The 19,051-nt window shown below is 41.3% G+C and overlaps 2 protein-coding genes across 2 annotated transcripts in view; both read left to right on the top strand.

Moving 5' to 3' along the window:
• gnpat2 (glyceronephosphate O-acyltransferase 2) overlaps window positions 1-9,631 on the top strand; it is a 33,886-nt gene extending 24,255 nt beyond the window's left edge. The window contains exons 12-16 of the mRNA XM_080745147.1: window positions 144-284; window positions 3,862-3,961; window positions 4,755-4,848; window positions 7,646-7,707; window positions 8,493-9,631. Coding sequence (XP_080601273.1) covers window positions 144-284; window positions 3,862-3,961; window positions 4,755-4,848; window positions 7,646-7,707; window positions 8,493-8,545 — 450 coding nt within the window. The 3' untranslated portion in view covers window positions 8,546-9,631. The remainder of the gene's footprint in view (window positions 1-143; window positions 285-3,861; window positions 3,962-4,754; window positions 4,849-7,645; window positions 7,708-8,492) is intronic.
• Window positions 9,632-14,434: 4,803 nt separating this feature from the next.
• Window positions 14,435-19,051, top strand: part of ddx1 (DEAD (Asp-Glu-Ala-Asp) box helicase 1) — a 43,658-nt gene continuing 39,041 nt past the window's right edge. Inside the window, exons 1-3 of the mRNA XM_080743950.1 lie at window positions 14,435-14,483; window positions 16,374-16,425; window positions 17,561-17,624. Coding sequence (XP_080600076.1) covers window positions 14,468-14,483; window positions 16,374-16,425; window positions 17,561-17,624 — 132 coding nt within the window. The 5' untranslated portion in view covers window positions 14,435-14,467. The remainder of the gene's footprint in view (window positions 14,484-16,373; window positions 16,426-17,560; window positions 17,625-19,051) is intronic.

The raw sequence follows: 19,051 nt of genomic DNA, 5'->3' as shown, positions 1-19,051 counted from the left end.
TGAACGTGAACGAAATGATTCGTTCACTGAACGGGATTGCCCACCACTACACTCTATAACGTTCCACTGCTATCGTTGTCGATGTGATTCAGTTAGGACTACAAATCTGTAACGTTCCATTGTTGTCGATGTGCTCCCGCCAGGACTTCCAGGAAGCGTGCTCCCATCTGAGGAAGTGTGGGGCGGTCCACTGCAGCCAGCAGGAAGTGATGCAGGCGGAGGCGGGGCTACAAACCACTTCCTTCCTGCGTGGATTACTGCAGCCCTTCATAGACGCTTACCAAGTTAGTTGACGACCCTACCCTTCATAGACGCTTACCAAGTTAGTTGACAAGCCCACCCTTCATAGACGCTTACCAAGTTAGTTGACGACCCTACCCTTCATAGACGCTTACCAAGTTAGTTGACAACCCTACCCTTCATAGACGCTTACCAAGTTAGTTGACAACCCTACCCTTCATAGACGCTTACCAAGTTAGTTGACGACCTTACCCTTCATAGACACTTACCAAGTTAGTTCAGTTAGCTGACAACCCTACCCTTCATAGACGCTTAGGGAGTGTACGTTTAAAATCCACTAGAGGGGGCTGGTTGACAGATTTTATCTTTTAAAAAAATTTCATTGCCCCCCCCCCCACCCTTCAGATTTTTTTTGGGGACCCCCCCTGCATGACTTGAGGAAAATGCATGGCCCCCCCTCCCCAATAAACTATATATATATATATATATATATATATATATATATATATATATATATATATATATATATATACATACACACACACACACACACACACACACACACACACACACACACACACACACACACACACAGTACTAGGAGACAATAAAATGAATGCTGACCTATTAATATATATAGCACCCTATTTGACAATTGATTGATTGATTGAGGGTACAGAACAGTACAGTTCATTGATACAAGATCAACTAAAAGGACCACAAGAACGCTTTTGGGATTAAATGTGGGTCTCTTTGTACTCAACTAATACAGAAAGGGTCACATTCTCATACATAATTCGGTAGTCAGTGCGAATTATGGGAGGGAAGAAGTTGCAACATTCTTGCATATAGGATACGTTTGCTCCACTTTGTCAACTGCAACAAGGAATCGCTTAATAGTCCACGTCTGTCCACGGGACATGTATGTATCCAAGCTGCTTAATAATGCATCCTCCATCTCCCTGTGTTTCTTAATTCTTCAAGTTCAACCACAATGTAACCAGGCGGTAGCCTAGCCCTATTTACCTCGGAAACGGGCGATCAAAAAATAAAACGAGCGGCGGCCAGCAGACTCGCAAAATCTTGCAATAAACCAAACAGCAACTACTTTAGCAAGATACGTCTCTCTCTCTCTCTCTCTCTCTCTCTCTCTCTCTCTCTCTCTCTCTCTCTCGCTCAGTCTCTCTCGCTCAGTCTCTCTCTCTCTCTCTCTCTCTCTCTCTCTCTCTCTCTCTCTATCTGTGTGTCTGCGCTCCGCGCATGAAGCGTCTCCATTTGGACATGTTTTGGCACAGAGCGAGAGAGATGGAGAGAGAAAGCGAGTGAGACAGACGAGACCCACAAAGACCCATATTATATTATGCCTATAAGCCTACTGGTATATAGAAGGATTCCTTTTATCTGACTGAGCAACTCCTCACATATAGGCCTACACTATATGCGCGATAGAGGGTAAACTGTAGCTATCGAAACCACGGTTTTTGGGGGGATTGGGAATGTCACCTTACAGGATTACGTTTTGTTCTGGTTTAAATTCATCATGGCTCGGTCAATTATGAAGCGATTAAAACAAATAAAACGTCACCTCATTCCTTGAAAAGCCTCACTTCCATGACCAATGACTATTGTGTCCCTATTACATCTAAAGATTTAAACGTTGGCTGAACTGCCAGTGCGCCATGCAGTGCGCTCCCAAAATGAACAAACTGATAGTGCGCACAGCGCACTGCCACCCTGGCAATGCCGATACGAAATTAATAGGGCATTCATATTATTCAAGTCATTATACAGCCTACCAAAAGCTGTATGGTTTAAAGTAGGCCTAATTAATATAGGTAGCCTATAGGATAGACTATAATGCAGCACTCGGTGTGTAAAGCCCTGTGTTGGTTCTGTCTGTTCGCTTCACAATCACTTTTGTAGAATGCAACACAAACTCAAATTTCTCGTTTGTGTCATTTCCTGACAGTCGCTCTATTAAAGGAAACTCTTACATTTAAATGCATTAAACTCTCTTTTCTGATCGCTGATCTTCTCTCAACTTTGGCCATTTTCCTCCTCCCCAGCGGAGCACTGCGCCGTCAGCGCAGAGTCGCCGACTGCGCCCAATGAATGAATGCGTTTCTTGTGGTGAGATTTACAGAAGCGGAATATACCAAGTCAATCAGGGGGAACTTGATAAATATAGGGGAGGAAACACGTATGAAAAATAACAAAAGAAAACATTTTTTAATACAAAATTCAACAAATGAAAGTTGCATGGACCCCCCTCCAGCCAAAATAAAAAAGTCATGGTCCCCCCTGACAATCAAATTATTATTTGAGAACCCCCCCCCGCTATGGACTATACCAACCTTAAGTATTAGACGAACACTCCCTTATCAAGTTAGTTAAAACCCTACCCTTCATAGACGCTTACCAAGTTAGTTGACAACTCTACCCTTCACAGAGGCTTACCAAGTTAGTTGACAACCCTACCCTTCATAGACGCTTATCAAGTTAGTTGACAACCCTACCCTTCATAGAGGCTTACCAAGTTAGTTGACAACCCTACCCTTCATAGACTCTTACCAAGTTAGTTGACAACCCTACCCTTCATAGACTCTTACCAAGTTAGTTGACATCCCTACTGTATCTATCGATGGTAGTCAAGACCACACTCTCACATTAATGTGTATTTGACTGAGCCTACAGCTGGGTCTGAACACTCTAGTCACTACTCACTACTAATCTGCGTTATACTGTATAAATAATATTCAGTAACGTCAGTAATTCATTTCTGTTGTGGACGTTGATGACGTAGCACTGTGCGTTTGCTGTATTCTGGTTGCGTTCATTCAGTCCAGCGGTAATTTTGCAGACAAACTATTGCAAGAAATGTCCGTCGACTACCTTTATTCACTGACAATAATGAAATAAAAACTACATTGAAACTAAGCTATGATGACTAAAACCACGACAATATATATACCGACAATTTCGTCAACAACAAAAATAGACAAAAATGTTATGGGACTGCGTCTTGAGATCACTAACACTCCGAAAATAGCCAAGATCACAATGCATCACGCGGCGATGCGTTGTGAGCTTGACGATAGGCTATTTTCGGAATCAGTCATTACAACGACATCACAGCCTGCCAAAAATGCTTTTCAGTCAACTAAATCAACTAGATTAGAAGATTTAGTCCACTAAAGTAAAAGTAGACTAAAAGTCAAACATTTCAGATGACTAAAATACGACTGAAACTGAACAGAACTTTATTCCAAGGACTGCAAAATCAACACTGGTTCGGTCACATTCATTGGCTGGTTTACATGGGCAGGTATATTACACTTGTATTCAGAATGACCGCTCATTCAGGATAAAAATTCTCATGTAAACACCTCAGTATGGAATAGAATATTCCATTCCATTCAGAACATTGGGGTCTGGAGGGGTGGTATATAGGCTACCGTTTGCATTTGAATAGACTTAGGTAGGTTCCATGTAAACAGTTGGGTATGAATCTCTGTTTGGAATGAGTTCACTTCGTTGTGAATGAATAAATATTGTCCATGTCACCGCATGCAGCGATTGTATTGTGCTGTGTTCAGTCACATTGTGTTGTGCTGTGTTCAGGTGGTGTTCAGTCACCTGAGTGAGGAGCGACACAGAGTGTTCTCTGACAAGCAGTTTGTCTCTGCTGTACGAAGCCTGGCCACCAGCCTCATCCTCTCAGGTAAAACATGCTCTTGTGTTCATTATTAAGTAAAATAGCGACTTTTATTATTGGTATTACAGTTGCAGCCTACAAGAAATTTGGTACGAGAAATGCTATTTGTTTAAAGGGCCACTTCACCTCTGGGACAACCCGATCTTATTTTATTGTTGTTTGGGACACGATCAACACTTGTTTGGGACACGATTATGTTTTGTGTTTTTTTTAGATATTTTAGTATTTCAGCATGTACTAGTGATGCGTTTTGCATCATATGATGCAAAAAGCATCACTGATGATGCAAAAGCATCACTGATGATGCAAAATGCATTCCAATCAATCAACTCAATTGCCCGCCAGCTGCATGGTGGCTGAGTGAGGGGAGAGAAAGACTGCAGTGAGCATTAGTTGGTTAATTCTTTAAGAAATCATAACTCTTAACAGGAATGGGCTAGAGACTTTTTTTCCCCAAATGCTCAGAAATGTATGCTCTACAAGCATGGGGTGCGGGCCGTATGTTTGACATCCCTGGCTTAGATGATTTCGATGTATATCAAGATAAATGTGCGTGGCCGTAAAAATGAAACAGAAGTGGAGAGGAGGCTTCACTTCCGCTTTATTGAGTACTCATGATCAGACTTGCGTTGCTTCAGACTGTATGACGGAAGCGTTTGCAAATTGTGGGAGGACACAGTCTTATTTTCGTGTGTTGTCAAAATACCCATCCCTTAGGGGATTATAAGACACCAAACATGAATAAACAATACCACATTCATGTGTGTCATCCCTGCTGTTCCACCTTTTCACCACACAGGGGAGCTACACACCTATGAAGCCCTTTCGTCCGATACACAGAAGAATGCCTTGTCTGCTCTGCTAAGACTGGGAGCTGTAACAAAGTTAAGGGTGTAAGTATAGTGAAATTATTATCTTAAGATTTACCGTAAATCACCAATTAATCGCCCGGTGGCAAACTGCCGCCCGGTTCCATATATTCGCCGGGGGTCTGACCCCATTTTGCGCAATAAACGCCTGTTTCAAATAAGCGCAAGGTTTGTATAAGCGCCTGGGCCGTTATTTGCAATTAATATTATCCCCATTAGGTTTTATGTAAGAGCCCGGGCTATTATTTGTTTGGTTGTTTGGTATTATTTGCTATTTATTTAACTTAACTGGTCATTTATGTTGCATGGCAGTGGTGCGCTGAAAACAGCAAATCTACAAGCTCACAGCAGTGCTGTGACAGCACGTCGCAACGCACCGCACTCGCTGTGCGTTGCTACGGGTCATATGTTGCATGACGGTAGTGCGCTGAAAACAGCAAATCTACAAGCTCACAGCCCTGTGGACAGACACTTCTAACTCTAAGCCAAATGTATGGTGCCCAGCCCAGTGCTGCTGCGCTACCATGACGCGCAGGACGCACTCGGGGGAACAGATTGCCAAAGGACACCAAAAAAAGAGAGAGGAAAAAAGGAGTCTGCTGCTCTCTGCGCACTGACCATCATTCATTACTGTCTAAAACGTTGCTACAATGCAAAGTTTGCGTGAGTAGGCCTACTTTAATGGCAAAACGTTGTGATGGAGAAAGACTGGCCAATAAAGACAATAAAGAATAACTCATTACTTACTGTTGCTGCCTCTTTTTATCCAGTCCGCATTTTGAAGAAGTAATCCATTATTTTGAGGTTCAAGGGGAATGCAGAAGGCTTAATCATAATGCAATACCATCATATTTTAATGTCAGGATAGTGGAGCTGTTCAGTGTTCAGCCCAGCGAGTCCAGTCCAGCACCAGCTGCAGGACTTCTGCGCTAATTGGGTCGTTAACTCGTTGACTACAGACCTAGATGCGGCATGCGGTAATTGATTATTTTGGAGAAAGATTCCCTTAGTATAAATAATAGTATATATGTTTTAAAAGGCTTTCATACACTCTAGATATTTTTTAAATGAGGTTTGGTCTAATAGATCGCAATGTGCTATTTTCTGGGTGTTCATAACAATTAAAATAATAATAATAATTATAATTATAACATTTATTATAACATTTTGATTATTACCCCTATTATATAGTTTGAGAAAGAAAAATTAACCAAATAATGGCCCAGTACTGGCCAGTGCCAAAATAAATAAAAGCCTGTTACCAATAGCCGCCTGGTCCCTTTTAAGCGCCCGGGGTCCGACCCCATTTTGCGAAATAAACGCCCGGGCTACTAATTGGTGATTTACGGTATACACATCATACTTGTATAACTGTTTTCTTTCAAAGGTGCAGTGGGTTGTTATTATTACTATTCTAACTAAATTAAAAATAAACTGTTGTGTGATGTACTGAAAAGCAAGACAAATTTGTTCAAATTAGGATTACTTTTATATTTTTGTCATTTTAGTCTTTTTTTTACTTTTTATTGCAATGATTTCATATTTAGCATTTCAACGTTAAACCGGCTGCCAGTTTATGGCCGATCCCATGATCAGACGACCGTCCTCCAATTGAATAATAATTAGTGATCCTAGCCTGAGCCTCCTACTGTATATATGGTGTCGGTGCTGTATGGGTCTCAGCGATCATTCCCTTTAGTCAAACTGCCTGATAGTTTGGCATCTTCTATTAACAATTTTGCTGCCATTTTAAACATAGCTGTAGTAAGCAGCTGCCAAATTGTCCTTACCTTTTAACGTGGGCACATGCACGCATCGTGCACAATCTGTGCGTGACTCATCTACGTGTAGACTCGGTGACAGCTTTCGAATAAAAAAAACCCCATTGAAATAGACATATCCGTTGCGAGGCTGTATCCCTGCTTGTCCGCCAGTGTTTACATGAAAAAACATTCGATACAGCCAGCTGTGCGCTATGGTAACACGTGGACACGTTCGCGCACATAGCAGACGCTATGGCGCAGATCATATGCCAGGCGGGTAGTGGAATTAAACAGCTAACAAATAAAAAAAAAACGGCTACGATTGGTCCATAGACAGGATACGGAAACCTAGATCCGGTCTAAAACAGAAATAGGGCCGGATAATACAGTTAGGAGGCGGGCCTAAAGTCTCCGATACGGCCATAATCCGCGGTCATACTTTTAATTGTTTCATAATGATTAAAGCTAATTAAATTTCCGGGATCGACGGGCATAGCAGCGCGGTACATTGGGAAATCTCCGGGATTGACGGGGATCGCAGAGTATGAGTTAAAGTCAAGCTCCTTGTTTCTCATACTAAAAGTTTGAGAAACTTTTATATGACACGTGTCATGCATATTTATTTTGATCCGTTTTCGTTTTTCAATAATAATACTGAGCAGAGGTTACATAATTTCGAAACGCATCGGAAACACATTTGCTTGTGTGCCATGCAGGGAATTGAAGCTTGCAGCTTATACATGAAAATACATTCAATAAAGTAAAAGTAACTCAATTAGATAAATACATTGGCAAGACACATTTTTTACACAGGCCATTTCCGAGTTGCAGTCTGCACCTGTAGGTGCTCTTTTTAGACCGGTTTTGGAGGAGAGAAGGGATTTCACACTCCACATTTATTGTGAGTGAAGACTGTGTGCGGGACTCTCTTTCTCCAACACTCCACATGGAAAAATAAAAGACAAAGAAAAAAGAAACAAACAGCCTCTTAGAGCTCATCTGTGGTGGTTGGATCTCAGTGCAGTGTTCATGTGTCTCATATTGTCTTGTTCTTACAGTGCAGAACAGAATGAATACAGAGCTGACACCGCAGCCATCAGAAGGATAGCAGACATACTGGGTACGGAGCGTTTTTCACATCAACCAGGCTCACTTTATCCATGTACACTCCACTGCTTTAACTGTACGCACAACCTGTGTTCAAGACTAAAAGACTAACATTTCAAGATTTAGTCGGCTACAGTAAGACTAAGACTAAACAATTTCAGAAGACTAAAGACTAATTCTAAGACTAAATGGTGTGTTACTCAAAAGGCTGAGACTAAATCAAAATTTGCCGTAAAAATTAACACAACTGTTTTAAATAACAGATTTTACTGTACAAACTACACTGCTTTTACTGTACAAACAACTGCTTTTTTGCTGTAACGACTGCCTTGTTGCTGTAGAAACTACTGCCTTTTTGCTCTAGAAACAACTGCCTTTTTGCTGTAGAAACAACTGCCTTTTTGCTGTAGAAACAACTGCCTTTTTGCTGTAGAAACAGCTGCCTTTTTGCTGTAGAAACAACTGCTGTTTTGCTGTAGAAACAACTGCCTTTTTGCTGTAGAAACAACTGCCTTTTTGCTGTAGAAACAACTGCCTTTTTGCTGTAGAAACAACTGCTGTTTTGCTGTAGAAACAACTGCTTTTTTGCTGTAGAAACAACTGCTTTTTTTGCTGTAGAAACAACTGCTTTTTTGCTGTAGAAACAGCTGCTTTTTTTGCTGTAGAAACAACTGCCTTTTTGCTGTAGAAACAAGTGTTCTTTTCTGCTGTAGAAACAACTGCTGTACAAACTACACTGCTCTTTACTGTACCCTCCACTGCAGTGACAGCCTGTGTCTCTTTGCTCTGTCTCCACAGCTGCTAGAATCCCTCCACAGTCTCTTGTGACCGCACCGGGAGCCCGACTGTAGTCCTGACCCAACACCGGGCGCCCAACTGTAGTCCTGACCCCACAGCACCACACCTCCAGGGGCGGAGTCTACTGCACACATGCACTCACACGCACAAACGAACGCACACAACTAATTGATTCTATTATGTCCGGGAACTAAATCAATGCGACACCAACCGGATCTCACTACCATTTTGATTGATTGATTGATTCAATACTTTATTAGTCAGAAATATCAACAGCACCTGGCATGGTGCAGTCAAGACATTAAGGCTAAAAGTATAACACAAAGAGTTAAAAGAAGTCCTGGCCATTGTTGTCCTATGTATTCAATGAATCAACCTAGCATAACGACATTTAGGCCTAAGCACAAAACTGTGTAACTCTAGATTTTAACCATTTTAACAATTTTGTATGCTTTATATATATATATATATATATATATATATATATATATATATAATATATATATAGCAGATATACAAGACCCCCAAAATTACATGCATTTGGCCGCGGACCCCCATCTCAAAATATGTTGTTCCTGGAACCACCCAGAAGCAAATAGTTGAGTTACAAATGTTCGCTTTTAAAAAGATGTATTCAAAGAAAGAAAGAAAGAAAGAAAGAACGAACGAAAGAAAGAAATAACAATCAAAATATCTGCTATTTTCAATAGTTAAAGCATGAAATAATTCTAGGCCTAAATGTTAATACATGTCATCAAAGAATACTAAACCACACGGCCAGTTTGGAATGAAAACCATGCAAAGCCTGGTGACATGAGGTTGAGTCTCACCTCCTGTATTTTAACTGATTCTGTGTAATAATGTATTTTGCCTTTCTGTGACTTTGATAAAATGTGTGTGAGTGAATCAGAAGGTACAAAATAAGTTTTAATCCTGGCTAATAACTACTCATTTGGACATTGGAGGTTGCCTTAACACTGAATTCCATGTACAATGTGATTGTAAATACTGTAATTTTGCTTCAGTAAACATGTAAATTCAAGTAGCCTAATAAGTAATTGACATGATGTGGATATAGATAATATTGTAATTTTTTTTATTTCTGTGCATTTCAAGTACTGTAAACACAATAAAATGAAATGCACCATAGGCCTACGCTGTTGATGTTTTGGTACTTCTCACTATTCTTCACAATGTTGTTTTACTTAAGACAACATTGGGGATTTTTTCTTTTGTACGTTTTTAAGTACAAAACACTAGGTTGACTTAGCTTGGAAAATAAAACTCAAAATTGTTGTTTGATTAGAAGAAAAAAAAAGGCAGATTTTTTTCATCAGTCAAAATGTTAACAAAACGCAGGTTCACTTTACTGGCAGAGAAATATCGGACCAAGAACAATAGTGTGTTGCCGATAGCAACACACCCTGGGCCAGACATGCGCTGTGCGATTTGATGGAAGTTGTGGCGGAAATGCTGCGTTATGGGAAGTTACGGTGGAGGTCTGTTTACATCCCCCAGCCAAACAAACAACATTTATTGTAGCTCTTAACTCGCTCTTAATAGGCGTATCGTTGTCCACTCCAAATCCATGTTTTTGTTTTGTGAATTATGAAATATCAAACAACTGACACCACTAAAGTGAGTTCTACACAGTGATAATTAAATGTCGAGGAATAAACACATTGAATAGAGGCAAGAAAATGCAATGTCCAAGCGATTGCTTAGTTATAAGAAATTTATATTTTTATTATAAACTTTGGTTACAAGCAAATGCAAAATCACACACGGGATTAATAATGAACGTAATCTGTTTGTTTATCCCCCGTAATATGAGGGGTAAAGAAAATGATGCGTTACAGGTGAGATCGTCATGCGTAAAAGGACACTCAGCAACCGTTTGGTGCTGTGTGATATTAACAGTTTGATCCTGTCCCGTGTCGAAAGCCTAACTGAATATCATTTTTTCCCCTATGAAATCACTAGTCCACACCGTTTGTAAAAACAGAAAGCATAAAATAAAACAATTAAAACAAGAGGGATGAGGGATGCAGTTTCATAGTCTTAAAGGAACTAGGAAGGGAGGCGATATGATGCTTCTCAGAGGGAGTGAGCGAGTAAAGAAACAGACATTAAAGTCTTATTAATGGACAACTTTCATATTTTGGATTGTAATTAGAGAAAAGAAAAGATGAGCGTTAAAATGTTTTCATTTACTGCTTTCTATTGTTTTAGCAATTTTAGTATTTTGATTCCAGTGGGTGGGGACATGCGCACAAGGGGCTAATGTATTTTTTTAGACACAATAAGCAGGCAATTTCTTTGTTACTATTTAGATCAGCCCCCATAAGTCACATCTGCCCATGAAAGATTGTGGTGCATCTTGGGAATGGTCTTATTGTGTCTAAAAATACATATTTAGCCACTTGCATGCATGCATGCAAATCAAAATCATTAAAATCACTAAAATAATAGAAAGCAGTAAATGAAAACATACTAATGCCTCATTCACACTACAGATATATAGTTGAACGTTTAGCTTGGTAATTCAATGTAATCTCAATGGAAACCAGCTTTAAAGCTTTCAAAGCTTTGTTCTGAGCATCTCCTGCATCTTTAAAGCTGGTTTCCATTGAGATTACATTGAATTACCAAGCAAAACGTTCAACTATATATCTGTAGTGTGAATGAGGCATAACACCCATCTTTTCTTTTTTTCTAATGACTATCTAAAATATGAACCTTTGTAAAAAAAGTTGTCCTTTATAAGTCAAATAGAAGCTGATACCATCAGCAAGGTGTACTTTTATTGTTAACTTTAGCACGTTTCCTCTGTTTGTGTTCGGGGGAAAGGCACAAAAAATGGTCTCGACAAGAATATAAAAAGAATATTACAAAAAGGTAAAAAGAAAGAGTAATATAGCGGTATAATAACGCTCCAAGATATTAATTGCGTGTATCCTTTGGTTTTAAGTCTTTGGATCGGCATGTCCTGCCGGCGAGGTGTCCTTCAGAGAGCTAAAGAATCGTCCGGAGATATTTGGTATATAACCCTGTGACCTTATGCAACAATTGTCCATGGTAAATGGTGCATTTATATAGATTGTGCATTCCATTCACCCATTCACACACACACATTCACACACCACAACTAGGGGTTCGGAGTCTTGCTCAAGGACTCTTCCACACTAACTCTGGGGGAGCCCGGGATTGAACTAGGAACCTTTCGGGAACCCTCCGTGTTCTAATGGTTATCTACCCCTGTGCCACTGCCGCCCATAGAAAGCCACAAGTATATTTTCAAAAAGGTTTAAATCATCATGTCGCTCTAAACAGTTCTTAACTATTCAACACTTAAAGAAAAAGGGCTCCAATCCTATGTGAATTGCTTGAAATGTCTATTTAAGAAACTTTGATGTGTGAACCCTTTCCCACACAAGTCAGAGGGGTGTGGAATTTTCTCCTGTGTGTTTTTCTGTGAAGTTTCAGAGCGCCGCTCTATTTGAACCGTTTCCCACAGTGGTCATAGAAGTACGGTTTCTCTGCCGTGTGGGTTCAGTGGTGATGTTTTGAGATGGCCGCTGTTGTTGAAGCCTTTCCCACAGCGGTCACATCGGTAGGGTTTCTCCCCTGTGTGGGTTCTCTGGTGGCATTTGAGAGCGTTGCTTACGCTAAACCATTTCCAACACGCGCCACAACTGTAGGGCTTCTCTCCCGTCTCTCCGGTGACCTTTGAGGTGACTGTTGAGGGCGAACGCTTTCCCGCACTGGTCACAGTGATAGGGTTTCTCTCCCGTATGACTTCTCTTGTGAAGCGTGAGATGACCTTTCAGGGTGAACCCTTTCCTGCACTGGTCACAGTGGTAGTATGTCGTCTCCAGTGAGCACCTCTCGTGCTGAATATTTTCCCACACAGGTGGCAGCCGTAGGGTCTTTCTCCCGTGTAAATTCTCCGGTGAGCTTCGAGATTCTTACTCACGGTGAAACTTTTCCACATTGTTCACAGTGGTACGGCCTCTCTCCCGTGTGAATTCTCCGGTGGATCTTCAGATCACCGTTGGCTCGGAAGCGTTTCCCACACTGATCACAGCCGTAGGGCTTATCTCCGGTATGAATACTTCTGTTATTTTTTAGATTACCTTCCGTGTTGAAAGATTTCCCACAATGGTGGCATTCGTAGCAGGGGTTTTCTCCAGTATGAATTATCTGGTGCTTTTTGAGATTACCTTTGATGCTGAACTTTTTCCCACACTGGTCACAGCCGTAGGGTTTTTCTCCCGTATGACTTCTCTGGTGACTTATGAGATGACTACGACTGCTGAACTTTTTCCCACACTGGTCACAGCCGTAGGGTTTTCTCCAGGGGCATAGTTCCGCCGATTTAAAATGACTCCAATACGGAACTAAAACTTCCTATGATGGGCCGCTAGTTGCGCTGTTCATACATTTAGCAAAGCAAATTGAAATGTTTGAGTTTGGACTTCTCCAAGCTAGAAGAGCTGTGGCATTATGTTTGAAAAGTGTTGAAGACCCAACATTGAGGACGTGGCATCGGGAACTCATGAATTCTATCGTCTGGAGAGGTTGACATATAAAGTTAGGGGTAGACAGAGTGATTGTGAACAGCTGTGGGAGTTGTATATGAATGTCATGGAAACGGCTGCCTAATGTAATAACAATATGGTTAAAGAGAATCTTTGTGAACAATGTATGGGAACTTTGTATTATTATTGGTTATTTATTCTTATTTCATTTTGTATTATTATTTGTATTTGTATTTCTATACTCTAGATGGGCATGTGCAGGTGGTGTGTGTGTGTGCGTGCGTGCGTGCGTGCGTGCGTGCGTGCGTGCGTGCGTGTGTGCGTGCGTGTGTGTGTCTGTGTGTGTGTGTGTGTGTGTGTGTGTGTGTGTGTGTGTGTGTGTGTGTCTGTGTGTGTGTGTGTGTGTGTGTGTGTGTGTGTGTGTGTGTGTGTGTGTGTGTGTGCGTGTGCGTGCGTGTGTGTGTGTGCACGTATTACATTTTAAATCATACTCGACCCTTAATTTCAATTAATTCATTCAATGGACTAAAATCGTGTTTTATTTGATGGCATTCCTGCCCTGGCATTTGGCCTTTGTGCCCTCAAACAATGGACACCATCAAAGGCCAAGTGGCCCCCCTCAAAAAAATAATAAGTCATAATGCATGCGTGTACAGTAAGTCTATTGAAACAGTCTCTCCACTATTAAAATGAGAAATGTTTAAATGTGTGTGTGTGCAAAGTTTGGCATGGATAGGGGCAACGGTGCTGGAGTTAAGAGTAGCTAGGGCCAAAAGTGTGACGTGACAGACGGAGGGACAGCCAGAGGGTTTAATTCTCTCCACTATTAAAATAATAACTCATAAAACATGTATGTCTAGTACGTGATTCCTTGTTTGTTTTTGGTCTATTTGCCTGAATCATTGTTTGCAGTAGGCTATGGCTTTGATGTCGACACCCTGTGTGGACAACTGTAGGCCTATTTGTGTAATAATGATTGATCACTGGCAGTCTGGCATAGTCATGTATTTCAACAACATTCTTATGCTGTAATTACTGTTATTCTGTATTATCGTGCGGGCCAACATTGTTGTTGTCTTATATTGTTATTATTGTTGTTATAGCCTATACATATTTTACACACACACACACACACACACACACACACACACACACACACACACACACACACACACACACACACACACACACACACACACACACACACACACACACACACACACACACACACACGCTCAAGAAATGTTGATGACTTGTGAAACTACGCCACCTATTGGAGACAGACACAAGCAGCGCTCCAAACGGAACCAACAAGTGACGGACCTTGTTGTTCCCCGCACAGAACGGACGGTTTAAGCGGTCGCACCCCGCACCGGCCAGTATACACGTTACATCCGGTGGTTGTGGAGAGAATTCTGCAACGTTAGCATCAACATGGCAGCGTTTGGAGGTGAGAATCAATAAGATTATTACAATATATACAGCTTTTAATGGTCCTTCTGCTGCATCCTTATTGAAACACACAGCACCAGTAAGAGCTGTGCACACATTTTAACATGCTGAATGTGTTTTAATGTAATAAACAGACGGCTGCTAGAAACTTGTAAATAGATGCCAGGGGTCTTCTACGTTTTCATGAAGCAGGGACCCCTTAGCTGAGAGAGTTGAAGCAGGGACCCCTTAGCTGAGGGAGAGATGAAGCAGGGACCCCTTAGTCGAGAGAGAGTGATGACGCAGGGACCCCTTAGCTGAGGGAGATGAAGCAGGGACCTATTATAGTCGAGAGAGAGATTAAGCAAGGACCCCTTAGTTGAGAGATGAAGCAGGGAGGGACCCCTTAGTTGAGAGAGAGAGAAGCAGGGACCCCTTAGTTGAGAGAGAGAGAGAAGCAGGGACCCCTTAGTTGAGAGAGAGAGAAGCAGGGACCCCTTAGTTGAGAGAGAGAAGCAGGGACCCCTTAATGAGAGCGATTTTCATAGATTCCATGTAGTTTCATTGTTTGACAGCACAATCATCAGTGTATTTTGGATTCCTGTCAATTTGTGTTTTCAGATATTTAACCACTTGAACTGTCAATACTTAATAAACTTCACTCTGTACTTAGTCTGCTCTTTTTCCCCTCTTCACCAAACCTCTTTGCCTGCTGCAGATCTGCTATTTTTGGCTACAGTTCTCAGAATATGGACACTGGGGCTCATGTGGTTTATATATATATATATATATATACATATATATATATATATATATATATATATATAATATATACTGTGTATATATAAAACATTCTATCGCTCAAAGATTTGAAGGACACCCAACTAGAAATACTGTTCCTACGAAACAGTGTGGGCTCGCTCGTGACTAAATTCTGCAGCGTGCTAACTGTCATGTGAAGCTCAACCAATACTCCAGCTAACGGAACAAGATATGCGGCGGAAATAATGACGAAACCATAGTGTTTTCGCCTTTGAACTGTCTGCGGCGGAACTCACTATATAAATAATGAGGATAACATAGTGTTCTCGCTTTTCAGGCGAGCCCACAATAACTCTGAGGACCCCCTAGGGGTCCTGGACCCCCTGTTGAGGACCCATGTCCTAGCCTAACCACCTCACCCTCACCCCTCTATTGTAAACACTTTTTTTCCCCCTTTTGTTTACAAGTGCTTCCTTTTATTTGCTGAAGATATCTACTGCGCAGTACTGCGTTCTATCTGTCCGTCATTCAATGTTGAGTTAAAGAGAAGGATCTCAACGTAAATAAGCTTAGCTGAGTTTCCTTTTAGTTGACCTTGTATCAGTGAACTGTACTGTCATGAAACTGTACCTTTACCTATGCAATACTTCTAATAAATACCTCAATCAATCAATCAAAACAGACGGCTGCTACTCGAGACTTGTGAATAGAATATACTAACCTCCCCTTTCCCACTGTAAATATCTGCCTCTTCTGTTTATTTTATTTACCTTTTATTTTGTATTTGTTCTGCTTTTATAATTGTGTGGGGGTGACGCGAAGGTCAGTTGGATTTGGGTTCCAGGGACTCTGTCGGTTCCTTTAGGGGTCTAAATTGACCCATACAAGTTGTGTAACTCTGACAGTGTACACATGGGACCAAATGAACCCGCAGTTCCATTTGTATACTGTCAGAGTTAAGGGAAGACCTTGACATTTGAAAGTTTGAGAGACACTGTTATATGAGATACTGACATAAAGTCGTTCCTGTGTAAATAAGCCATAAAGCTTACTAGGATCTCCATTTAGTTGACCTTGGACCAGTCATGAAACTGTACTTTTTCCTATTGCACACTTCTAATAAATACGTCTTCAATCAATTCCACAGAGATGGGGGTGATGCCTGAAATCGCTCAGGCGGTGGAGGAGATGGATTGGTTGTAAGTGATATACATGCGTCAATATTATTTATATTATTTATGTCATTTATTTGCATTGTCATGTTGTGTACACCAGTGGTTCCCAAACCATTTAGCTTGTGACCTTAAAAATCAAACCTCGGTTCGAAGTAAAGCGGTGAATTTCTATTCTATGTGTTCTAGAGCTATGAAATCTGTGTCCTAGATCTATACATTCTGTGTTCTAGATCTATACTTTCTATGTGCTTTAGTTCTATATTTTTATGAATTCTGAATGAATTAATGATTTTGTCTGGAGGGCCAAATTGGCATGTGAAGCTTGACCAATCCTCAATTGGCCAAGCATGCACAGGACATGTACGGGACAGACAAAATTGACGGGACAGACAAAGCCACATCTTGGAAGCGGCTTTCACCGCTTCAAAAATTAAGTCCGACATATCTGTCTGGGACCAAACTAGTGAACATAGCAGATCTGTGATGAATGAACCAATATCGTCCATGTATCGTATCGTTAAATGAGTAGTTCACCACTTTTCAACCTGTCTTCATATAATAGGTCCTCACTAATGTTCATGATAAAATATCACAATTTTTTTCTACTCAGTCCAAGTCTCCTAGGAGAGCTGTGGGAAGGTCAGAATCCATCGTCTTGTATCATTTAAAAAAAAAAACAAAAAAAAAAAACAATATTTTTGAAAAAACTTTAAAATTGCAACTTTTCAGGAATAGAAAGCCTGCAGTTTCTATAAGCCGGATTGGCAATCGATGATGTCACAAGACGATGGGTTTCTGACCTGCCCAAAAAAAATATATATATATATTTTTGAGTGAGGACCAATTATATGAACATAGGTTGAAAAGTGGTGGAGTGCCCCTTTAACCATGTATCGTGATGTGTGTCTTATCGCTGTTAAAATGTATCGTTACACCCCTATAATCATCATCAGCATCATCATCATAACAAGATGATCACTACACAACCCAAAACTCTACCCACAGAGTCCACGTGTTTTAAGTCATGGATCAAAGATGTCTTCTATGTAATCACTGTCACTCTTTGCACAGATTGCTAAATTATTAGGAGATATTATTAGGCCTGGCAACAAAATGTTTCAGTCCTGAGTCAATGCTAATTCCATCCCTGGTGTTCCAGGCTGCCGACCGACATCCAAGCAGAGTCCATCCCGCTGATCCTAGGAGGAGGAGATGTCCTTATGGTGAGACACGCACACACGCTTCGCTCACACGCACGCCACGCACACATTACTCACCCCATGGAGACTTGAATATATGGATACCGGTATTTATTTAGTTACACATGATTATAGTGCTGGGTAAACTTTTTTTCTTACTAGGGTAACTTTTCCGCTGCAATTGGAAAAGGCAGGGATAGGGAATCGATAGGGAATCAGTAGGAGTGGGAATCAGTAGGGAATCAACAGTAGTGGGAATCAATTGGTCGAGCTTCACATACGGTATGTGCACTTTATTTGTCTTTAGGCCTACTATAAGAGATGCACTATGTGCATCTCTTATAGTAGTACTATGTGCACTTTTTGCATGGCACTTTAACACCTTGAGGTCCGAAATAGAATGGTGGTTGGTAGATTAGCCGTGAAATTTCTATTATTGTATTGTGATCTGAGACATAATATTATGTTTATAAACATGACCCCGCAGCCCCTCCATCTTGAACAGCGCCGCTGTTTTTTCTTTTTTTTTTTTCCCCAGGCCAGTAACTCACCATGATTTTCTCGATTTCCGTTGGGATAGAATGGGGGTTTTGGCCGATCGTCGATGTCCCCGTGCGTTTCGCGTGCGCGATCCTTTCACGTAAATGTCCCCGCAAATAGTCCATGTGTGACTGAAGAACAGAACTGAAAAGTTTCGCTAGCATAGCCCCAAGCATGTCTGCTGTAGGAGCTCGAGTGTGCAGACAGCAAACGGATGGCTGGGAGTAGCCTTGGAGAAGGAGAGGCGCTGACGTCACCTCTGCTTCATGCACGGTCTGCATGAGCTATCAGTGCACGAGTGGTGACTAGGGAAGGTTAGACGATCGCCGATTTTCGGATCAAAAGCTTTTATTCCGGTTTTAAAGACAAAGTCCGGGAATAGACGACGTGGCTGAGAGTCCCTGGGGGGATGTGCGATATAGTACGGTTTTAACATTAAGGGGCTCCCCGTGGCTTAGAAGGTGTTAATTCATGCACTTTATGGTCAATGTGCACTTTATTTTTATTTTAAGGTATCTGTCCGCACATGTGTTCTGTATTTTGTTGTTTTTATCGTATTGTTGATGTATTGTTGTCTATGCCGCTGCAACCCATTTGCCCTTCGTGGACACTAAATAAACAAACCTTGAACCTTGAACCTTGAACATGACTGTTAGCTTACTGTAGAATATAGTCAGCAACCGTCAGCAACCACACTCGCAAGTTCCTTTTGCATCCTTCTAGTTTTTGTTGCAAGACAATAATTTGATTATTGTCTCCACCAGCCGAAGGCTGAGGGAGAGTATGTTTTCCCCTCCGTCCGTCCGTCCGTGCGTCCGTCCGTCCGTCCGTCCGTTTGTCCGTTACCAGCTAATCTCCGCCGCCGTTGGCCCGGTCGCTGCCAAACTGTGCACACACACTCCCTCGATACC

Source organism: Nannobrachium achirus, assembly GCF_963921795.1.
Source record: "Nannobrachium achirus genome assembly, chromosome: 16".
Classification (NCBI taxonomy): Eukaryota; Metazoa; Chordata; class Actinopteri; order Myctophiformes; family Myctophidae; genus Nannobrachium; species Nannobrachium achirus.
The sequence above is the reverse complement of the archived record's forward strand: the minus strand, read 5'-3'. Positions and strand labels throughout refer to the sequence as shown.